General features: G+C 42.4%; 1 protein-coding gene across 1 annotated transcript; it reads left to right on the plus strand.

The window, feature by feature from the left end:
• Window positions 1-13,823: 13,823 nt before the first annotated feature.
• zfp36l2 (zinc finger protein 36, C3H type-like 2) lies at window positions 13,824-17,191 on the plus strand. Its single transcript, XM_055639661.1, has 2 exons — window positions 13,824-14,254; window positions 14,430-17,191. Exons 1-2 carry the CDS (start codon window positions 14,198-14,200, stop codon window positions 15,600-15,602), a joined length of 1,230 nt encoding a protein of 409 aa, XP_055495636.1. The 5' UTR covers window positions 13,824-14,197; the 3' UTR covers window positions 15,603-17,191.
• The last annotated feature ends 1,262 nt before the right edge of the window (window positions 17,192-18,453 follow it).

Raw genomic sequence — 18,453 nt, forward strand, 5'->3', positions numbered from 1 at the left:
GCCATTCAATATGATCATGGCTGATCATCCAACTCAGTATCCCGTACCTGCCTTCTCTCCATACCCTATGATCCCCTTAGCCACAAGGGCCACATCTAACTCCCTCTTAAATATAGCCAATGAACTGGCCTCGACTACCCTCTGCGGCAGAGAGTTCCAGAGATTCACCACTCTCTGTGTGAAAAAAGTTCTTCTCATCTCGGTTTTAAAGGATTTCCCCCTTATCCTTAAGCTGTGACCCCTTGTCCTGGACTTCCCCAACATCGGGAGCAATCTTCCTGCCTAGCCTGTCCAACCCCTTAAGAATTTTGTAAGTTTCTATAAGATCCCCTCTCAATCTCCTAAATTCTAGAGAGTATAAACCAAGTCTATCCAGTCTTTCTTCATAAGACAGTCCTGACGCCCCAGGAATCAGTCTGGTGAACCTTCTCTGCACTCCCTCTATGGCAATAATGTCCTTCCTCAGATTTGGAGACCAAAACTGTATGCAATACTCCAGGTGTGGTCTCACCAAGACCCTGTACAACTGCAGTAGAACCTCCCTGCTCCTATACTCAAATCCTTTTGCTATGAAAGCTAACATACCATTCGCTTTCTTCACTGCCTGCTGCACTGCTAGCTAGTTTAAACCCACGTGGTTACAGGGAGAACGTATAAACTCTGCGCACACAGCACCCATTATCAGAATCAAACCAGGGTCTCTGGTGCTGTGAGGCAGCAGTTTGACCGCTGCACCACTGTGGTTATAAATATCTAAGATTTTCTCGGTCAATCGAGGCCGATACTCATCTCCAGACCTGTTTTTTGACTAAACGGAGTGAGTCACCAGGTCAGAATGTTCTTCCCTTTTGCATCAGTGAGCAGCAATTGGCAATGTGGCGTCTGTTCTCAGTAGTATTAGTGAAACTAGGAGCTAACGATACATGCATTACATTCATTCATCTGAATCCTAGCAGATCATCAACAGTAGAAATCTGGGTCAAAAATATATTTGCATAATAAAATATTCCACAAACCAACCAACAAATTGGTCTATTATACTAATGCCTTACCCTACTAATTAAATCTCTCTTTTTTTAAGAACATGCTGACTCATTTATAATGGATTCCTTAGTTCAATCAATAAATTATGCCTGTACATAATTGTAGGTTAAATGTTAAATAGCATTATGTTATCATGGCACTGTTGACTGATGCATTCCAACTCATGAGGTTTCTGTTTCCTTTCTAATCAGCACTTCAGATGATTCTCGTTGACAATTTTAATGAGTCTTTGTTAAAAGTCAACATTATGCGTCTGGCACTTCAACAATTTGAGTATAGCAGAACATAGAAATCTGCATCATTTATCCCATTATTTCAGCAGAAAAAAGCGCTTTACGAGCAAGTCATAAAAATAAAACTAAAAGATCCAATTGATCGATTGGCATAAAAGATACAGCATGGAAATTGGCCCTTTGGCCCACCCGGGTCCACACAGACCATCGATCACCTGTTCACTCTAGTTCTATGCGATCCCAATTTCGCATCCACTTCCTACACACTCATGGCAATTTCACAGAGGTTAATTAAGCAGCAAACCTGCACGTCTTTGGAATATGGATGGAAACCAGAGCACCCAGAAGAAACTCATGCAGACACAATACAAACTCCACATAGATAGGACCCGAGGTTAGGATCGAACCCAGGTCTCTGGCGCTGTGGGACATCAGCTCAACCCGCTGCACCACTGTACTGCCCTTAATGGAGATTAGAGGGGAATAACACACCAGCAAGTCAGGATATCACAAACAAGCATCCTCTTTGCTTGTTACAATGGCAGAACAAAAACAAGTTAGATTAAAACATCTTAAATTGGTTTGTTTAGGGTCTATACTTTATTTCTGAGGAAGTTGGTTGAAGTGTGTTTTATGTTTGCATCCCACATATTGACTCTTATCTTTAATCAGATTTACAAAAGAAAAACCTGATAGAAAGAATTCACAGGATTCTCACCTCATTAAAGCCCACATTCTGGAACAATACAACAATCAGATGGTATTTAGATTTGATCTAAACACACAAACATGTTGTGCAACTGATAGTTCTGCGGGAGCCCAGGGCACCAAGGCTGACCAGTGGCCATGTGAGAGAGGGGTGGCGAGTTCTTTGGTCAATGTGTACAGATTGAGGTGCCAGTGGAGTAGTCCGCTGGAAACCCTGCCACACAGCCTGGGACCCGAGTAGATCAAGTGCCCCTCCATAAGGCCAAGCGGGTGGATCAGACACGGCCTGCAGTGGCATACAGTGGTGGTGCAGCAGTGGAGGACATTGACAACATCGCCTGGGCAGTCCGACCTCTGCATCTCCATTGCAATGTCGCCACCAGGACATCAGACTTTTATGGTCAGGTTAGGTCAACATATATGGCACCCTTGGGCTTGGAACTTACAAAATGATGCTGAAGAAGTGCCGACGCATGTAGCATTTTAGTGTAATTTACTATTCCTATATGTAGTGCAGTGGTAGAGTTGCTGCCTTACAGCGCCAGAAACCCGGGCTTGATCCCCAACTACGGGTGTTGTCTATACGGAGTTTGTACATTCTCCCTGTGACCACGTGGGTTTCTCCGGGTGCCCCGGTTTTCTCCCACATTCCAAAGATGTGGAGGTTCGTAGGTTAATTGGTTTCTGTAAATTGTCCTTAATGTGGAGGAGGATAGAACTAGAGTATGGGTGATCACCCGGACTCGGTGGGCCGAAGTGTCTGTTTCCACATTGCATCTCTAAACTGAACTAAACATTCTTGTACTTAAGCATGACACTGTTTATGTAGAGTAAGATCTTTACTGAACTGTGCGCAAAAAATAATGTTGCTGTACCTGGGTACGTGACAAATAAAATACGATTGAACCATTGAGGCAATATGTTCATTTAAGCATTTAGGTTGTGAATTTAAGGTATTTGTAGATAACAAGTGGAGAACAGTTATTTTGAAAAGAATGCCCAAAGTTCACTAACCTTCCAGTCCATCACAGAAGAACAAATTCTTGATTTTATCTGGAGAAGCAAGAAGGGCCAGTGGCTATTGAGGGTAGCAGAGCATTGGGAAGTGATACTGAACACTGTAGGATTCAATCGATGCAAGGAGGGCGAAATGAAAAGGCAAGGTTCAGTGAGATAGTGGAGAAACTGGTTCACATTGAGGAAAGAAACCGCACGAGTCAACAGATTTGCAAAATCCTTAAGGTGAACTAAAGTATAAAGATTTATGGGTAAATAGAGTATTTTTAAAAAGTGATTTATTATCCGTTAAATTATTTTTTTAAATTGTGATTTTTTTTATGGATAATGGATCTAAATAAAGTGATGTGAAAAAATACAAGGTTAATAATATCAAAAGACGACAAAAAGCATTCTAGGAGAATAAAAGATAAATTATAATAGGTAAAAAGAAAGATGACTAAATATATATTTTCATGTATAAAGGTAAAGACAGTTGAGGATGTCAGGATATGTTTCTAGGAGGGAGGGATATTAAGCATTTGTAATTTTTAAAATGCCACAGTGGGGAAGAGTTGGTGTCTGCCTTCGCTCTGCAATCGCACACTCACTCGCATTTGCAGATAGAGGCTTCATAGCTTGAATAATTCAGACAATAGAGTCTCCAGAAACATGCTCATCCCAGGAACACTTCAGTTTAGTTCAGATTAGAGATACAGTGTGGAAACAGGCCCTTTGGCCCATTGAACCCGTGCCGACCAGCGATCACCCCAAAACTAGCACTATCCTAGGGACAATTTACAATTTTTAAAGAAGCCAATTAACTTACAAACCTGCGCGTCTTTGGAATGTGGGAGAAAACAGGGAGAACGTACTCACTTCGTACAGACACCACCCGTGATCGGGATCAAACGCGGCTATTAGGCAGCAACTCTACTGCTGCGACACTGTGCCGCACACTAGTTTGGAAGCCACTTTTGAATTTGCGCAGGAGGTGAGAAAGATAGAATAGAATAGAATAGTTTCTTTATTGTCATTGTAACATGAACCATGTACAACGAAATTTAAAATGTCAGCCAGTCAGTGCAGCATTCAAACATTTCTAAAAGCTAACGATACATACAAGGTAAAATATTAAAGATAAACAACTAAATAAATATCACGGACAAAGCACGCATACACACCCAACCCTCCATCCTTCTGTCGATTCCACAGTTACCACAGTCCCTTAGTCTGTATCGCCCCTGCGTTCCTTGGCGGCTACATTTAGTGCTTTTATAGCAGTGGGGTAAAAACTGTTTTTTAGTCTATTTGTCCTTGTCCTTGTAGATCTGTACCGTCTGCCTGACGACAACAGTTCAAACAGGGAGTGTCCGGGGTGGGAAATGTCCTTTATGATATTCTGGGATTTTTTGGTGCAGCGGGAACTGTGTAAGTCCTCCAAGGTAAGGAGAGGGCAGCCGACAATCCTCTGGGCGTTGTTAATGGCCCTCTGGAGCGCTTTCCTCTGAGCCGCTGTGCAGCTGGTGTACCACACGCATACACAGTATGTTAGTATGCTCTCAATGGAGCACCGATAAAAGGGCAGCAGCAGTCTCTGAGTGATGTTATTCTTCCTGAGCACCCTCAGGAAGTGCAGTCTCTGCTGGACCTTTTTCAGCAGCGCAGTAGTGTTCACGCTCCACGTCAGGTCCTCCTCAATATGGATTCCCAGGAAGCGGAAATCCGCCACCCTCTCTACACAGTCCCCTCTGATAGTCAATGGTACCATGTCCGTTTCATATGTCCCAGATAGGAGGAAATTTATCATTTTGTTTTAGGTAAAAGTTGTGAATCATTAAGTGAGAAGGAATATTAACTGTTGCTTACATTATGGTCAAGAGTGTTTTATTTTCATATGTCCCAGATAGAACATTAAACTTTAAGCGAAGCTTGAAGAGAAAGTTGTAAGGTCATCAGAAGATATTCAGAGAGCGGGGCCGTGGGATTGGATTTGAATTACTTTAGCAGATATCCAACATAAAACCACAGGTTCCTCTGTGATCTTACCTAGCACTCAGCATAGTTTTAATTTTCTATTTTCAATCGAATATTATTCAATGTACGGACTCCAACAGTGATAGCTGTCCAAGTTTTTGTACAAAATGAATTTGAGTTTACATTAAAAAAAAACGAAATTCCTTCTCAAGCAATACCACATCATGCTTGCACAACATGCCAATCAGAGGCCAAATCACCCTGGGCAAAAATGAAAGTAGGCAGGTCCAGACAACACTTGTGCAGAATGTGAGTGTCAGAAACAGACTTGTCTGCCTGCAGAAAGTAGTCAGGTATGCCAGAGGTGAGAGAGGGCAGAGATTCCAACTTTGTGTTGGAACTGAGCTTTGGACGCATGAACATCGTACAACAGTGGAGGGGCAATTCAATACAAACGTACAAGGAGTAGAATCACAGCGCATTGCATAAATTAATACCTGTCCCCAGTGGCGGATTGGCCAGGGTGTAAGCTTGCCCGATGGCAAGTGGGCCCCTGATGAAGTGGGCCCCCTATATCAAGCGAGCCCCTGATGAAGTGGGCCCCCTTTGTCTCCTGGCAACCAATATTTTTAGACCCAGTCTGCTACTGCCTGTCCCCTAATGCAGAAAGCAGTTGAAAACTGGTGCTACTCCGTAAAGCTAAATCAGCACTCAATATGAACCAAAAGAAATTAATATAAAAAATGCCAATTAACATACATTTTAAATGCATATGGACAATTTCCTAAAGCAAGCTTTGGAAAATTTCAAAGATCCACTTACATCTCAGAATGTATAACTCATATGTGGGTGCTTCCACACTTTTATGGTTTAAAAGGAGTTCCCTGCAGCCTTCCATTAAACTGTAACTGAAAATTGTTGTTCAAGACATTGTGGATTCCAGCACTCAATAGAAAAAGGGAGGAATTAGGCATGTTTTGTGGGTTTTGTTTCTAAGTTTGCTTGGTGTAATACATAGCTCTTTCCAGAAGGTGACACTGTCTACATTTCAGTTCCCCAACATGAAATCCATTGTTGAAGCATGATTTGCAAAGGGGATGGTTGCTGACTGTTCATCTTGCATGAGCTTTGTCGACTGATTTCAGAACAACTGTGAGGTCACAGCTACATCTCTTGAAATAATGTTTGCATTTGATTACAAATCAGGTAATGAATTGCTCAAGACACGTTTTGAAATAGCGTCAAGAATCAAGTCAAGAATGTTTTATTGTCATATGTCCCAAACAGAACAATGATATTTTTACTTGTACCTGCACAACAGAATATATAAACATAGTACCAGGTGCGGACCCATTGGGCCTGTTCCCCAAGGCAATATTCCACCACTGACCCATAGTCCCCAACTGCGCAGGAGCAGCTGAGGGGTTCCCATTGTGACGCCAGAGATCCCCGTTGTGACGCGAGTCACGGCAACCCTCCATCAACTGCACCTCGCCATCACTCTTCCTACCACTATCCTCCTCCATTCCCTCTCATTCCCCGGCACTCCCTCCCCTCCTCTTCACCCTCCCTCTTATTTCCCCTCTCCTCCTCCCCTTCCCCACTCCCTCCCTCACCTCTCCCTCCCTCTCCTTTCCCCTACCCTCAGTCACTGCCTCTCTCCATAACCCCTCTCCCTTCCCTACCCCCTCCTCTCCCTCTTTCTCCCTGCTCCCCCTCTTCACCTCCCACTTATCCCACTCCCCCACTCTCCATCACCTCTCCCACCTCACCTCCCCATCTGCCCTCCTCTCCCTCTATCCCCCACTCCCTACCTCCTCCACTCCCCCCTCCACTTCCTCTATCCCCCCTCCTCCCCCACTCTCCCTCCTCACCTCCCCCACTTTCACCTCCCTCTCCTCTCCCTACCCCCCTACTCTCCCTCTACCCCCCTGTCCCCCCACTCCCCACCTCCCGCCTATTCCATCCCCCACAATGAAAATTGTGATAATTGTTTTGAAATGAAACCTCCCCCCTATCCCACCCCACCACAATGAAAATCACAATTTTTCTTTAAAATAACCTAAACACAGTGTTAGTTGTTAATGAAAACAGAAGATTTTGATTAAAACAGTGTTTTTGAAAATCGCGATTTTTTAAAATGTAAATGAGATTCGGGATCGCATTGTGATGTCATTGTGACATCGACGAACGTGGCTGACAGGCAGGGCTAGTAGAAAAGTGGTTTGAAAAGTGTTTTTTGTAAAGTTTAAAATGTCAATAACTTGTAAAATATAACATCAATCCGAACAAAACTTGTTTCATTTACATCCCAGGATAATGGTGGGCCTAAAATTGTAGCGCTATCGTTTACCATCTTGGCGGGGTTTTGGGATCTCCCGCACACGCACGCATACAAACATAAAAACAAGATGAGAGTTTAGTAATATATACTAGTCCAAGTGGGACCTGTCACACGGGAGGCCTGGTCCCCCAACGCAAAATTCGACCACTCACCCATAGCCCCCACGGGAGGCATGGTACCCCAACACAACCTGTTCCCCAACGCCATATTCCACCACTCACACATTCCCCCATATTCCAGCACCCACCCATAGCTCCCAACTGTGCAGGGGCGTATCCCCACCACTGCCTCCGCCTCCTCTTGCTTCGAGGACAAAAAATTGCCCCCTCCCCCTTCTGTTCAGCTAAAAACTTGCTGGAAGGACTGAGTGTTCCTTGATTGCAACTTTGACCAGCAAGGATTTGGATTCCCTGCTACATTTTTTAAACTTGAATTTGTGCATTTTTAAATGTCAATAATTTGTGAAATATAACATTAATCTAAACGAAACTTGACCCAAACTTCCACAGGACCATGGTGAGTAGGGTGGTGCAAAAATTCTAGCGCTATAGTGTCCCGTTTTGGTGTAATTCTGGGATCACAATTACAAACAGACAGACAAGAAACAAACAAGATAAGAGTTTTAATAATATATAGATAGATAGATATACACACACATAAAGACAAACAATAAAAATGCAAAAGGACAAAAATGGGTAGGTGAATCAAAAAACAGAGGTGAGAGTGGAAAAACTGGATAGGAACTCGAGGGCCAACTTTTTCACACAGTAGGTGGTGGGTATATGGAATGAGCTGCCAGAGGAGGTAGTTGAGGCAGTTACAATAACGGCATTTAAAAAGCAGGCCCATCAGCCCACCGAGTCCGTGCCTGCAAACAAACGCCCCAGACACTAGCACTATCCTACACACAGTATGGACAGTTTACAATGTTATCAAAGCCAATTAACCTACAAACCTGTATGGCTTTGTAGTGTAGTAGGAAACTGGAGCACCCAGAGAAAACCCATGTGGTCCCAGTACCATAGTCAGAAATGAACCCGGTCTCTGGCGCTGTAAGGCAGCAACGCCACTACTGCACCACCGTGCCGCCCCATTGACAAACAACAACTAAGTTGATGAACTACAATTCGATGTCAAAATCCTAACTGACATCTTTTCTTTTTAACCATTTCGATCTATATTGTTCAATTAAATATTCAGTGAACAGATAGGAATTGGATTGTGAAACATTTTTGCTTTGTTATCTTGGAGCCAAGAGTGCTCAATGACATAGTGGCACAACGGTAGAGTTGCTGCCTTACAGCACCAGACACCCAGGTTCGATCCTGACTATAGGTGCTGTCTGTACGGAGTTTGAACATTCTCCCTGCGACCGTATAGGTTTTCTACGGGTGCTCCGGTTACCTCCCACATTTCAAAGACGTACAGGTCTTGTAGGTTAATTAACTTCAGTAAGTTATAAAGTGTGTGTAGGTTAGATCACTGGGCAGCGTGGACTCTGTGGCCCGAAGGGCCTGTTTCCACACTGTATCTCTGAAGTCTAAAGTTGCTTATTGCACTAATGCAGAAAGAAGATAGGTGGCAGTCTTGAGGCATTGTTCAAAAATAAACCCAGTGATCTGTACATATGCGGGTTTCAAATTACATTTTTCATGGCTTCACAAAGTTCCCCAAGATACCTGCAAGCATAACTATACTACTAATACTTTGGGTTATATAATTTTGAAAATAAATTCTTTAAATACATTCCTAACATCACATTCACTTTGATGACGGTAAGTATGCCTTGGACTGGTATACGTTTCAGTGGTTTCAGAGGTAACAGCATCTGAGGATGGCTGGTGCCTAAACTTCAAACTCCTGGTTGGTTACCTTGTTAGTTGTGTGCTTGTGGGAGCAGTGATTTAAAATTTAAAACAGCCTGACATGCCTTTTCTTTTCCCGATGCTTCACCCCCTAAAAGTTTCAATAAGGGAAATGGTACCTTGTCAGCAAAGGCTAACATAAGATCTAATTGAAAGAATTCCAGAGAGGCCATCTAAATGATATAATTATAGTTTTTAAAAAATTACATAAGTTAGGCAGCAATGTAGTTATGACAAGTTGGAATACATTAGAATGATGTGTGGTATAATAGTCCCCAGTTAAGTTTACAGCTGTAATGTACCCAAAGTGCACCTAAAGACCCAAAACCAATTAAGGATTATATGTGCTTTGCAAAGGGTTGATTTATTTCAAATGTTTATACTATGGAACTACTAATATCACAGCTGCAAAAGACATCGATCTTAAGAAGAAAGACTTAGTTTATAAAGAGGCCCTGCAGCAAAGTACGGAACTAAACAACACAACTGCAATTTATTTATTTTTAGATTTTAGATTTATATTGTAGTTTGTTATTAAACATTTTAAATGGAGTATGTCACGTCCAAATTAACTGGACTGTGGAAAAAGCAAGTACTCTGTAGTTAAATACTATTTGCATGCAACACTGCTCCTGCGTTGTATGCCATTTGACTTCTAAAAATATTTTTTTCATGAAAATATAGGGAAGGGGAGGGCAAAGATATATCTAAGTAATACATAGCAATGCTGTTATATTATATAAACACATTTGCTTGTATCCCAGGAAAGAACTGGCACAGATGAAAAGGCTCATCTCTCTTAGCCATTCAAACCAAGGAGACATACTGTATATTTTTCATTGAAACTATACAGTGTCACATTACTTTATAAAATACATCAAAACATTTAGATACTAGCAAGTACTTCGAATGGTATGGAATGCCATTTATGGAACTAAAGAGTTTTTAGTTATGGGGTTCTTTCAATTACTTTAATTTTTCCACTACCTCAATTTTCCATTGATGAATTGCGTCAGTCTATTTTACTTAGTCAATACAGTGGCGCAGCAGTAGAGTGGCTGCCTTACAACACCAGAAACCCGGGTTCAATCCTGACTATGGGTGCTGCCTGTACGGAGTTTGTTTGTTCTCCCTGCGACCACATGCGTTTCCTCCAGTTTTCACCCATACTCCAAATACATACAGGTTTGTAGGTTAGAAGGGTCTCGACCCGAAAAGTCACCCATTCCTTCTCTCTGAGATGCTGCCTGTCCCACTGAGTTACTCCAGCATTTTATGTCTATCTTCGGCTTGTAGGTTAATTGGCTTCTGTAAATTGTACCTAGTGTGTAGGTTAGTGCTAGTATATGGGATGATCGCAGGTCAGCGTGGACTCAGTGGGATGAAGAGCCTGTTTCCACGCTGTAACTCTAAAGCCTAAAGTAAAGTACATTGGATACAAGTACCATTGAACATACTTAAAACGGTGGATGGGATTCTGTGTCGGAGTGTCTTGGCATATTACAACTTAATGCAACAGTGAACCATCTGCATTTTCAGACTGTTTGGGCTACTTCACATCAACAAGTGGCAAATTCCTCTTATCTTAACCTTTATATGATTTACTAATGTGGCCTCGTGTTTTCAAGAACGGTATAGAAATAAATAACTGCAGACAAAATGTAGAAACAAAGAACTGCAGATGCTGGTTTATACCAAAGATAGACACGATGGAGTAACACAGCGGGTCAGGCAGCATCTCTGGAGAACATCTTCTGAAGATGGGTCTCGACCCAAAACGTCACCTATCCACGTTCACCAGAGATAGTGCCTGACCTGCTGTGTTACTCCAGCACTGTGTGTCCTTTTGTGTTTTCAAGACATGTTATGCATTCCTACTATTTCTCCTTTCTTTGTCCCTTTCAGGTCCTATCACTCACTGAAAAACTGAAGCAAAGCATTGAGCAATCTACCATCATTGCATGGTCTGAATATCAATGTATACGTTTCAGCAGATAGAACTGTTTCACAAGAGTGGGGTCAGCCCTATGTGATGGCTCAATACTGGACGAAAACCTTGCAACCTATCATTTTCCTCAATTAGTGTTGACAGTACTAAAGAATATTATAAACCAACGATAAAGCCCTCAGGTGATTGCTTTTTATTTCTAGTTGATACTAAAATATCTAGAGACCATTTATCTTGTTTTTAAAGACACAATGTGCTGGAGTAAGTCAGCGGGCCAGGCAGTTCTGGAGAGCATGGGTAGGTGATGTTTTGGGTAAGGGAACCTCCTTCACCAATTGTCACCACTCACTTGTATAAAATGATCAACTGCCATTACAATTGTGCAACATTGTGTGTAGGAAGGAACTGCAGATGCTGGTTTACACCGAAGATAGACACAAAATGCTGGAGTAACTCAGCGGGTCAGACAGCATCTCTGGAGAGAAGGAATAGATTGGGTTGAGACCCTTCTTCAGACATTCTGCAATGTTGATCTGCTCATACCAAGCACAAATAATTTCTTCAGAAAGCAGCCACTGCATATGACACGTGTTGTTACAACAATGGGATTCTGTTCACTTGGGAAACCCAACCCTACATTCTTCCCCTAATTTAGATCAGATGCACCTAGTCTGATAAGACTTGTTTAAAAATGTTAAAACGTAATCTTTCGTTTACTGGTCTCAAACTTTGCGGAGACGGTGCACATGCAAAATTAATTAGCAATGAAGAAAATGAATAACGTTGGGGTTTTGTGATCTTGCCTTGTGTCGGTACAGTGGGGGGGTTAAATTGCCAAGAACCCAATTTTCTACTGTGTTGGAGATGCCTCACAAGAGGGCGCTCCCTTCTGCTAAGGGGTTTGCTACTCGCTGCTCCGCCGATCGGTTCCAAGTCTGAATACTGCTGCAGCTGGAGGGGGAGGGGAGGGGCAAGGCTGTTTGTGCAAAGCCAAATATGTCAGGGCTTAATAATTCGATTTTACCCATGGGGAAGGACAGACTGATTCCTACTAAACGCTGCATTCTGGAGGGGGTGGTGGGGATCCAGCGTGGCACTGAAACAAGTAGTCAGCAAAACGTGGCAGAAATCGCATAGGTTGTAGTTGAAGTCCAATTTGAATGCATTTTTTTTTAAAAGCATTGCCCAGAAAAAAATAACTTGTGGCGGAAGGGAAGCAAGTTTCTTGCCTTTTACATTGCAGAAGTAGATTTTAAAATTCACAGCTTATTCGGTAAAGTTTAAAAGCTGGAAACATACGACAATCGGGGAGGCGGACTGTACTTTTAAGCATTGGCTTTTTTTTTTAAATCGCATTCTTCGTTTCGTTTTTTTTTAAGTTTCCAAAATAGGAGACTTAAGGACTACGTCAATGCAAAGCACCAACATCAGAGAAAAAAACGCGGTGGTCGCCTAGACAGTCTCTGAGGCGCTTGAGGAGTTGGTGGAAGGTGGGGGCAGTACCTCGTTGCGCCAAATTGTAGCCAGTTTGGCTGTAACGTCTGTCTGCAAACCCTGCAGACTTAAAAGGGGGTAAAACTTCCCCCTCCTGCGAAGCCAAAATTTGCTTTAATGCAGCCGGATCCGGACCAGGGTTTATGATTCCACGTGTAATTAACATTTGAAATCGTTTAAAGCTATCGAGATGTTGCAAAAAAAAATTTTTTTCAATAAGGCTTCGTCATTTTTTTTTCGCCTCTGACTTCCTGTCAGTGTGTTGTATCCACCCATGCGACTCCGAGCAGGGGGATGGGCGGCCGGGAGAACCACGCAGCAGTCATTAATTGAGTTACACATACCAGTTGCGTGCCGTTTTCTCCGTGACTTTTTTTGTCCCTTGCTTTGCAATAAACGGACTGTTCCTTTCGCCCCCGAAATGATCTAAAACTCACTTTGGAGTCGCAAATAGTAATTGCCCCCCAGAATTGTACTGATGAATCGGGTGGGGAGGAAGCAAACGGCCTTAAGTTAAATGTTAACGAGGATAGTCACAACCCGTGAAGTTGGGAATATCTCCTTCCCATGTGTGGGCAATCTGCAGTTGTCTAACCGATCCCCCCCTTGCAGGGGGACTGCCTGCTTTAATGTTAATTTCAGGAATGGTCAGTTTCACCTTAATGTCTTGGGCGGTACAAATAAAAGATTAACACTTACTCCTGTGTTTCTACGTAAACTTCGATTATTTACTTTTAAGTTTGAATTTTTCAGTGCCACTTTAAAAAAAAACATGCTGGCAAACGTTTGTGTGTCTTGTGATCGATATGCAAGTCAGCTTCCCGCCCCGAATAAAACCAAATGCCACTATTCCACACCAGACTACACATAGCCCTTGCAGCAAACATGTGGCATTTTCAGACGAACTCCACATTATTGCAATAAGGAAACCTTTTTCTGCTCGGTTAAGCGAGGAGGGGGGAGGGGGAATAAAATCCCGCCAGTTTACTTAATGCAGAGTCTCTGCTTCAACTGGAAGTAACACAGCTGTGCGCCTTTGTAACTGGAGTGACGCATTCCCTCCCATGTATCGGTATTTCATCGAAGGCCAACGCACACACAGAAAAGCCTCGCAAACCGCTCAAAAAGTTGCAAAAGTCTTTGCGGCATTTTAGTTTTTTTTTAAAGACGCATATCTAGTTTAATCGGGAGGGGGGGGGATTTGTTTTTCGTGACAAAAGTGATATTGACTTTCCCAGCTCATGAGATAAGGACATTTTCTTTGCACTTTAGCCTATGCTAACGAGTTAAGGAGCGCCCGTCAATCATGTCGTCGTTGTCATGGACACCCCGGGCCAGGGTTCGAAAGCAGGCTGGTTAATCCCTCCCCCAGCTCTGTGCTCAATATTTATAACAAGGCAGACAGAAGGAAGAGTTCTAGCAGTTCAACTTCGCCACCACCAAAAAAATACTTTTTTTTATTTTTTTCTCCTCCCTATCTATACATTCGGACCTCACGTTTCTTTTTGCTGGGGGAAAAAAGGCAGCTGTGTGACTCCTCCAGCCTTCACGCCAGCAGGATCTCGGTTGTAGAAACTTCTGCGTGAAGATGTCTGCAGCACTACTATCTGCCTTCTACGATATCAACGATTTCTTGTGCAACAAGGTAAAAAAAAAGCAAAAGGGAGCCGATTACTAAAAGTTAAGACGAGAAAAAAAACTTTTGCAAGTTTTTTTGGTTGAAACTTTTAGCCACGCAACCTCAATGTATTCTGAATGTGCATGTTTGAATTGTTTGAATGTTGTTTAATTCATTGCTTTTTATTTTATTTTTTATTTAGAACGAAAAGTCTCTGAATAACTACAACAACTTCAATAGCATGCTGGATAAAAAGGCTGTGGGGACCCCTGTAACAAGTTTTGCACCGGGATTTTTAAGACGGCATTCGACCAGCAACTTGCAAGCGCTGGCCAACAGCTCGTCCAGCAAGTATCCCAGCACATCTTTCCCCAACATCAAGGAATCGAACCAAACGGCCATGCTGAACAAAGAGAATAAGTTCCGCGATCGCTCGTTCAGCGAGAGCGCCGAGAGGCTTCACCAGCAGCAACATGCGCCGCTCAGCCCTCTGCATCTCGTCCAGCAGCAAAAGCAACCGGGCGGGGGGCAGGTGAACTCCACCCGCTACAAGACCGAGTTGTGCCGGCCTTTCGAGGAGAGCGGCACCTGCAAGTACGGCGACAAGTGCCAGTTCGCGCACGGCATGCACGAACTGCGGAGCCTGACCCGCCACCCCAAGTACAAGACGGAGTTGTGCCGCACATTCCACACCATCGGCTTCTGCCCCTACGGCCCCCGCTGCCACTTCATTCACAACGCCGAGGAGAGGAGGCAAGCGCCGAGCAACAACAACGGCGTCAACTCTTTCCACCACCACCACCACCACCAGCAGCGACCCAAGTTGCATCACAGCCTCAGTTTCTCCGGCTTCCCCAGCGCCTCCAGCGGACTCGAGTCTCCGCTGCTGGAGAGCCCGACATCCCGAACGCCCCCGCCGCCCTGCTCCTCCTCCTCCTCCTCTGCCGCCTCCTCCTCCTTCGTCTTCTGCGACGAGCTGATGTCGCCCACACTGCCGAGCTGCGCCAACAATGCCTTTACTTTCTCCAGCCAGGAGCTGAGTAACCTGCTCACCCCGCTGGCCATCCAGACCCAGCAGCTGGCTGGCAGCGGTGGTGTAGGAGCAGGCACCGGGGGATACGGCCAGCAACAACCCGCCGGCGGCTGCCCGCCCTCTCCCCCTTACCTCCTCAGCCAGATGCAGTCGTGCCTGCGGAGGTTGGCCGATTCCCCGGTCTTTGACGCCCCACCGAGCCCCCCGGATTCCCTCTCCGACCGGGAGAGTTACCTGAGCGGTTCGCTGAGCTCCGGCAGCCTGAGCGGCTCCGAGTCCCCCAGCATGGACCCGGGCAGACGCCTTCCCATTTTCAGCAGGCTCTCAATTTCCGAAGATTAAAAGCAACAAACGAAAAATAAGTAATAAAACAACAAAAATAAAAATCCAAGAACTGCTTTATTTAACAAAACTTATTTACGAAATTGCAAAACAAAAAAATCCTGCCAAGAAAATGCCTTCGTTTAAGGAAACAAAATATTACAGGACTTGCTTTTTTTCTTTTGCCTTGTTTTAAGAGAAAAAAACGAACTTCATTCCAAACTTTGTTGCAAGTTAATCTATTTTCCATTGCCACCTAGTGGCCCGTTTGGCTTTAGAGAGGAGAAACGTGTTGCAGATTTTTTTGTGAGGCACTCGTTCGTTGAGTTAGTTGTAATTGTTGAAATAACTGCTGATTGTTAAATTTTTTTTAGCTGTTGAGTTGATGTGATAGCACATCGCAAGACAACTCGCTATAAAAACTATTTAACTTATTTATTATCTCGAGAAAGTATACATTGGTAATTTGTTCATACTGTATTTATCGCGTATGATGAGAACAATAGATATATATTCTTTTATTATGTTTAAATTATGATTGCCATTATTAATCTGCAGAATGTGGAGTGTGTTCTTTTCACAGTAATATATGCCGTTTTTGTTTTTTGTAACTTCACTTGGTTATTTTATTGTAAATGATAAAATCTTAATTTAAGAGATTGTATGTAATATTTATTTCATTAATTTTTTTTCCTTGTTTACGAAATGAACGATTGCATGGTTTCTATGTGCCAGAAATCAGTTCTTGATGCTGTGGAACTAGTTAGGATCGACGATGGCAGGCTTTTTTTAAGAATGTAAGGTTAACTGGGGATGTTAGACCGTCCAAAGTCAGTGGTTATAACTTTCTAAGTATCAGACTTCAAATGTGGCATTCTTAAGTCAAAGTGGCATCAAGTTTTTGTTGTATAAATGACACTGTGATTTTTCTTTTTGTTTCCCTTTTTATTAAAAAAAACAAATAAAGAGCCAAAATATGTAGCACCCTGGACCTAGTATTATATTGACAGTGCCTTCAGGGTCCAGTTACAGAGACAGTTTTTTTTCCTTAACCAAAATAACAAGTTTCAGAACAAATGTGCATTCCCTATTTTTAAAAAAAATATTTTTTTACAATAGGGGGGTGTCTGTTCTCTGAATGTAATAGTTTTGAAAGTGAACTTTGTTTAAAAGCAAGCTTTCTTCCCAGAAGCAAGGGGGGGGGGAATGAGTGAGAGACATTGCCACCACTTTGATTAGTGAGGGGCCACCTCTTGGTCTGAACAGTTTTTGAAGTAAATCTGAAATGGCTGGAGAGTGGAACTCTGCTTTTGATTTTTTTTTTCCTGGGATTTGCTATTAAAACAAAAAAGGAGAAAAAAACTTTCATTTTCCAAGACAGTGGGTGAATGATAGTAGGTTTAGTTTGTACATAGTAGGTACAGATTATGAGCACTATGTACTCTCTTTTGACTACTTTAACAGAAGTATCCTTTGAATGTAACAAAAGGAAAAAAAAACTTGTTTAAAAAATACTTGGTGTCAGTTCACTACAGATTATAGTGTGAGACTGTAAAAATTTGTACTGTAAATTTTTTGTAGTTCTCCCAATAAAATCATTTTTGAAGAAAGATGTGCTCTATTGTCCCCTGGAGATTTGTGTGATGCATGTGCAAGATTTTTTTTTCAACAATAGGCTGGGGCTTTACTCGTACCTTGACCTAGTTGTGAGCTTCTATTGGGAAGAAAACACCCCATCCAAATTACATAAATGCAGAGAAATTGAAGACATTATACATGCAATTCCAAAACAATGGGAATGACCACTTTCACCCATTCCAGAAATAAACAGCCAAAGACTTTCTATGTTGATGATATTGTGCACTTAAAAAGGGGTAAGAGTTACTATTGGATTATCACAGCCGGGAACAATCTTTTGGCATGTGGGCCACCTGGTCAACATGAAACATGACTGAATTTGTGTTGTGGCTTTGAAATCCAATTCTGGTAGTTTGACATTTATCTTCCTCCCTAGGGAATAGAGGTTAATTGGAGTTTAATGAAGCTTCAAAGCAGTCAGATAGCACTTCATTGTCCTGCAAGTGCAATTACTTCAGCTAATAATCTTAAAAAGTACTGTTAAAAACCACATTTAACAGTCAAAACCTCCACTCCGATAAACTTGTCATCATTCCTGAATTTACAGCTGTGAAAAATGCTGACCTGCACATATAATTGATTGAGGATATGGCAGTTTTCTGCACTAAAGAGCATAATAAAGTTGTTTTTTACTTTATATCCTAAAGAGTTTGGCCTGAAAAAGCCAATCCACCTAGAACATTTCTAGCTTCTGCAATAATACACAAAGCTCATTGTGATCCCAACAGGACAATTAATATACATAACATGCACTGATCTCTAATACATGTTTAACTGAAATCAAGACACAAAGTGCTGGAGTAATTCAGAAGGTCAGGTGGCATTTCTGGAGAACATGGATATGTTACATTTTGGGTTGGGATCCTTCAGATACTGATTCTAAGGATAAGCTCAAAATCCACCAAAATAAAAAGCACCTCATTAAACATTATTTGTGAATGCAAGAAAATTAACCATTCAATCAGATTTGATTCATGCAGGTTTTTGTGAAAATGAGTTGTGAATGGAATTGATTTGTGTGGTCCTCGTATAGTTGATGATCCAGTATTAAGTCTGGTGCAATTTATAGAGGTTTCCATAATCCACTTCATATCTTAAAGAAACTACAACTTTTGATTTTTTTTGGGTGCAAAGTAAACACAAATTTGCCACAATTCAGCTCTAATAAGCTTCAGACTAAGGGGCAGTCTAGAGCTGAATTGTGGTGAATAGATTCTGATGTGTTTACAGGTAA

Source organism: Leucoraja erinacea, chromosome 8 (genome assembly GCF_028641065.1).
Source record: "Leucoraja erinacea ecotype New England chromosome 8, Leri_hhj_1, whole genome shotgun sequence".
NCBI lineage: Eukaryota > Metazoa > Chordata > Chondrichthyes > Rajiformes > Rajidae > Leucoraja > Leucoraja erinaceus.

Bases quoted from the DNA above. Each gene is read 5' to 3' on its own strand.
- zfp36l2 (XM_055639661.1), top strand. From the start codon at position 14,198: ATGTCTGCAGCACTACTATCTGCCTTCTACGATATCAACGATTTCTTG. The intron at 14,255-14,429 runs GTAAAAAAAAAG...TTTTTTATTTAG, and splicing joins ACGATTTCTTGTGCAACAAG to AACGAAAAGTCTCTGAATAA.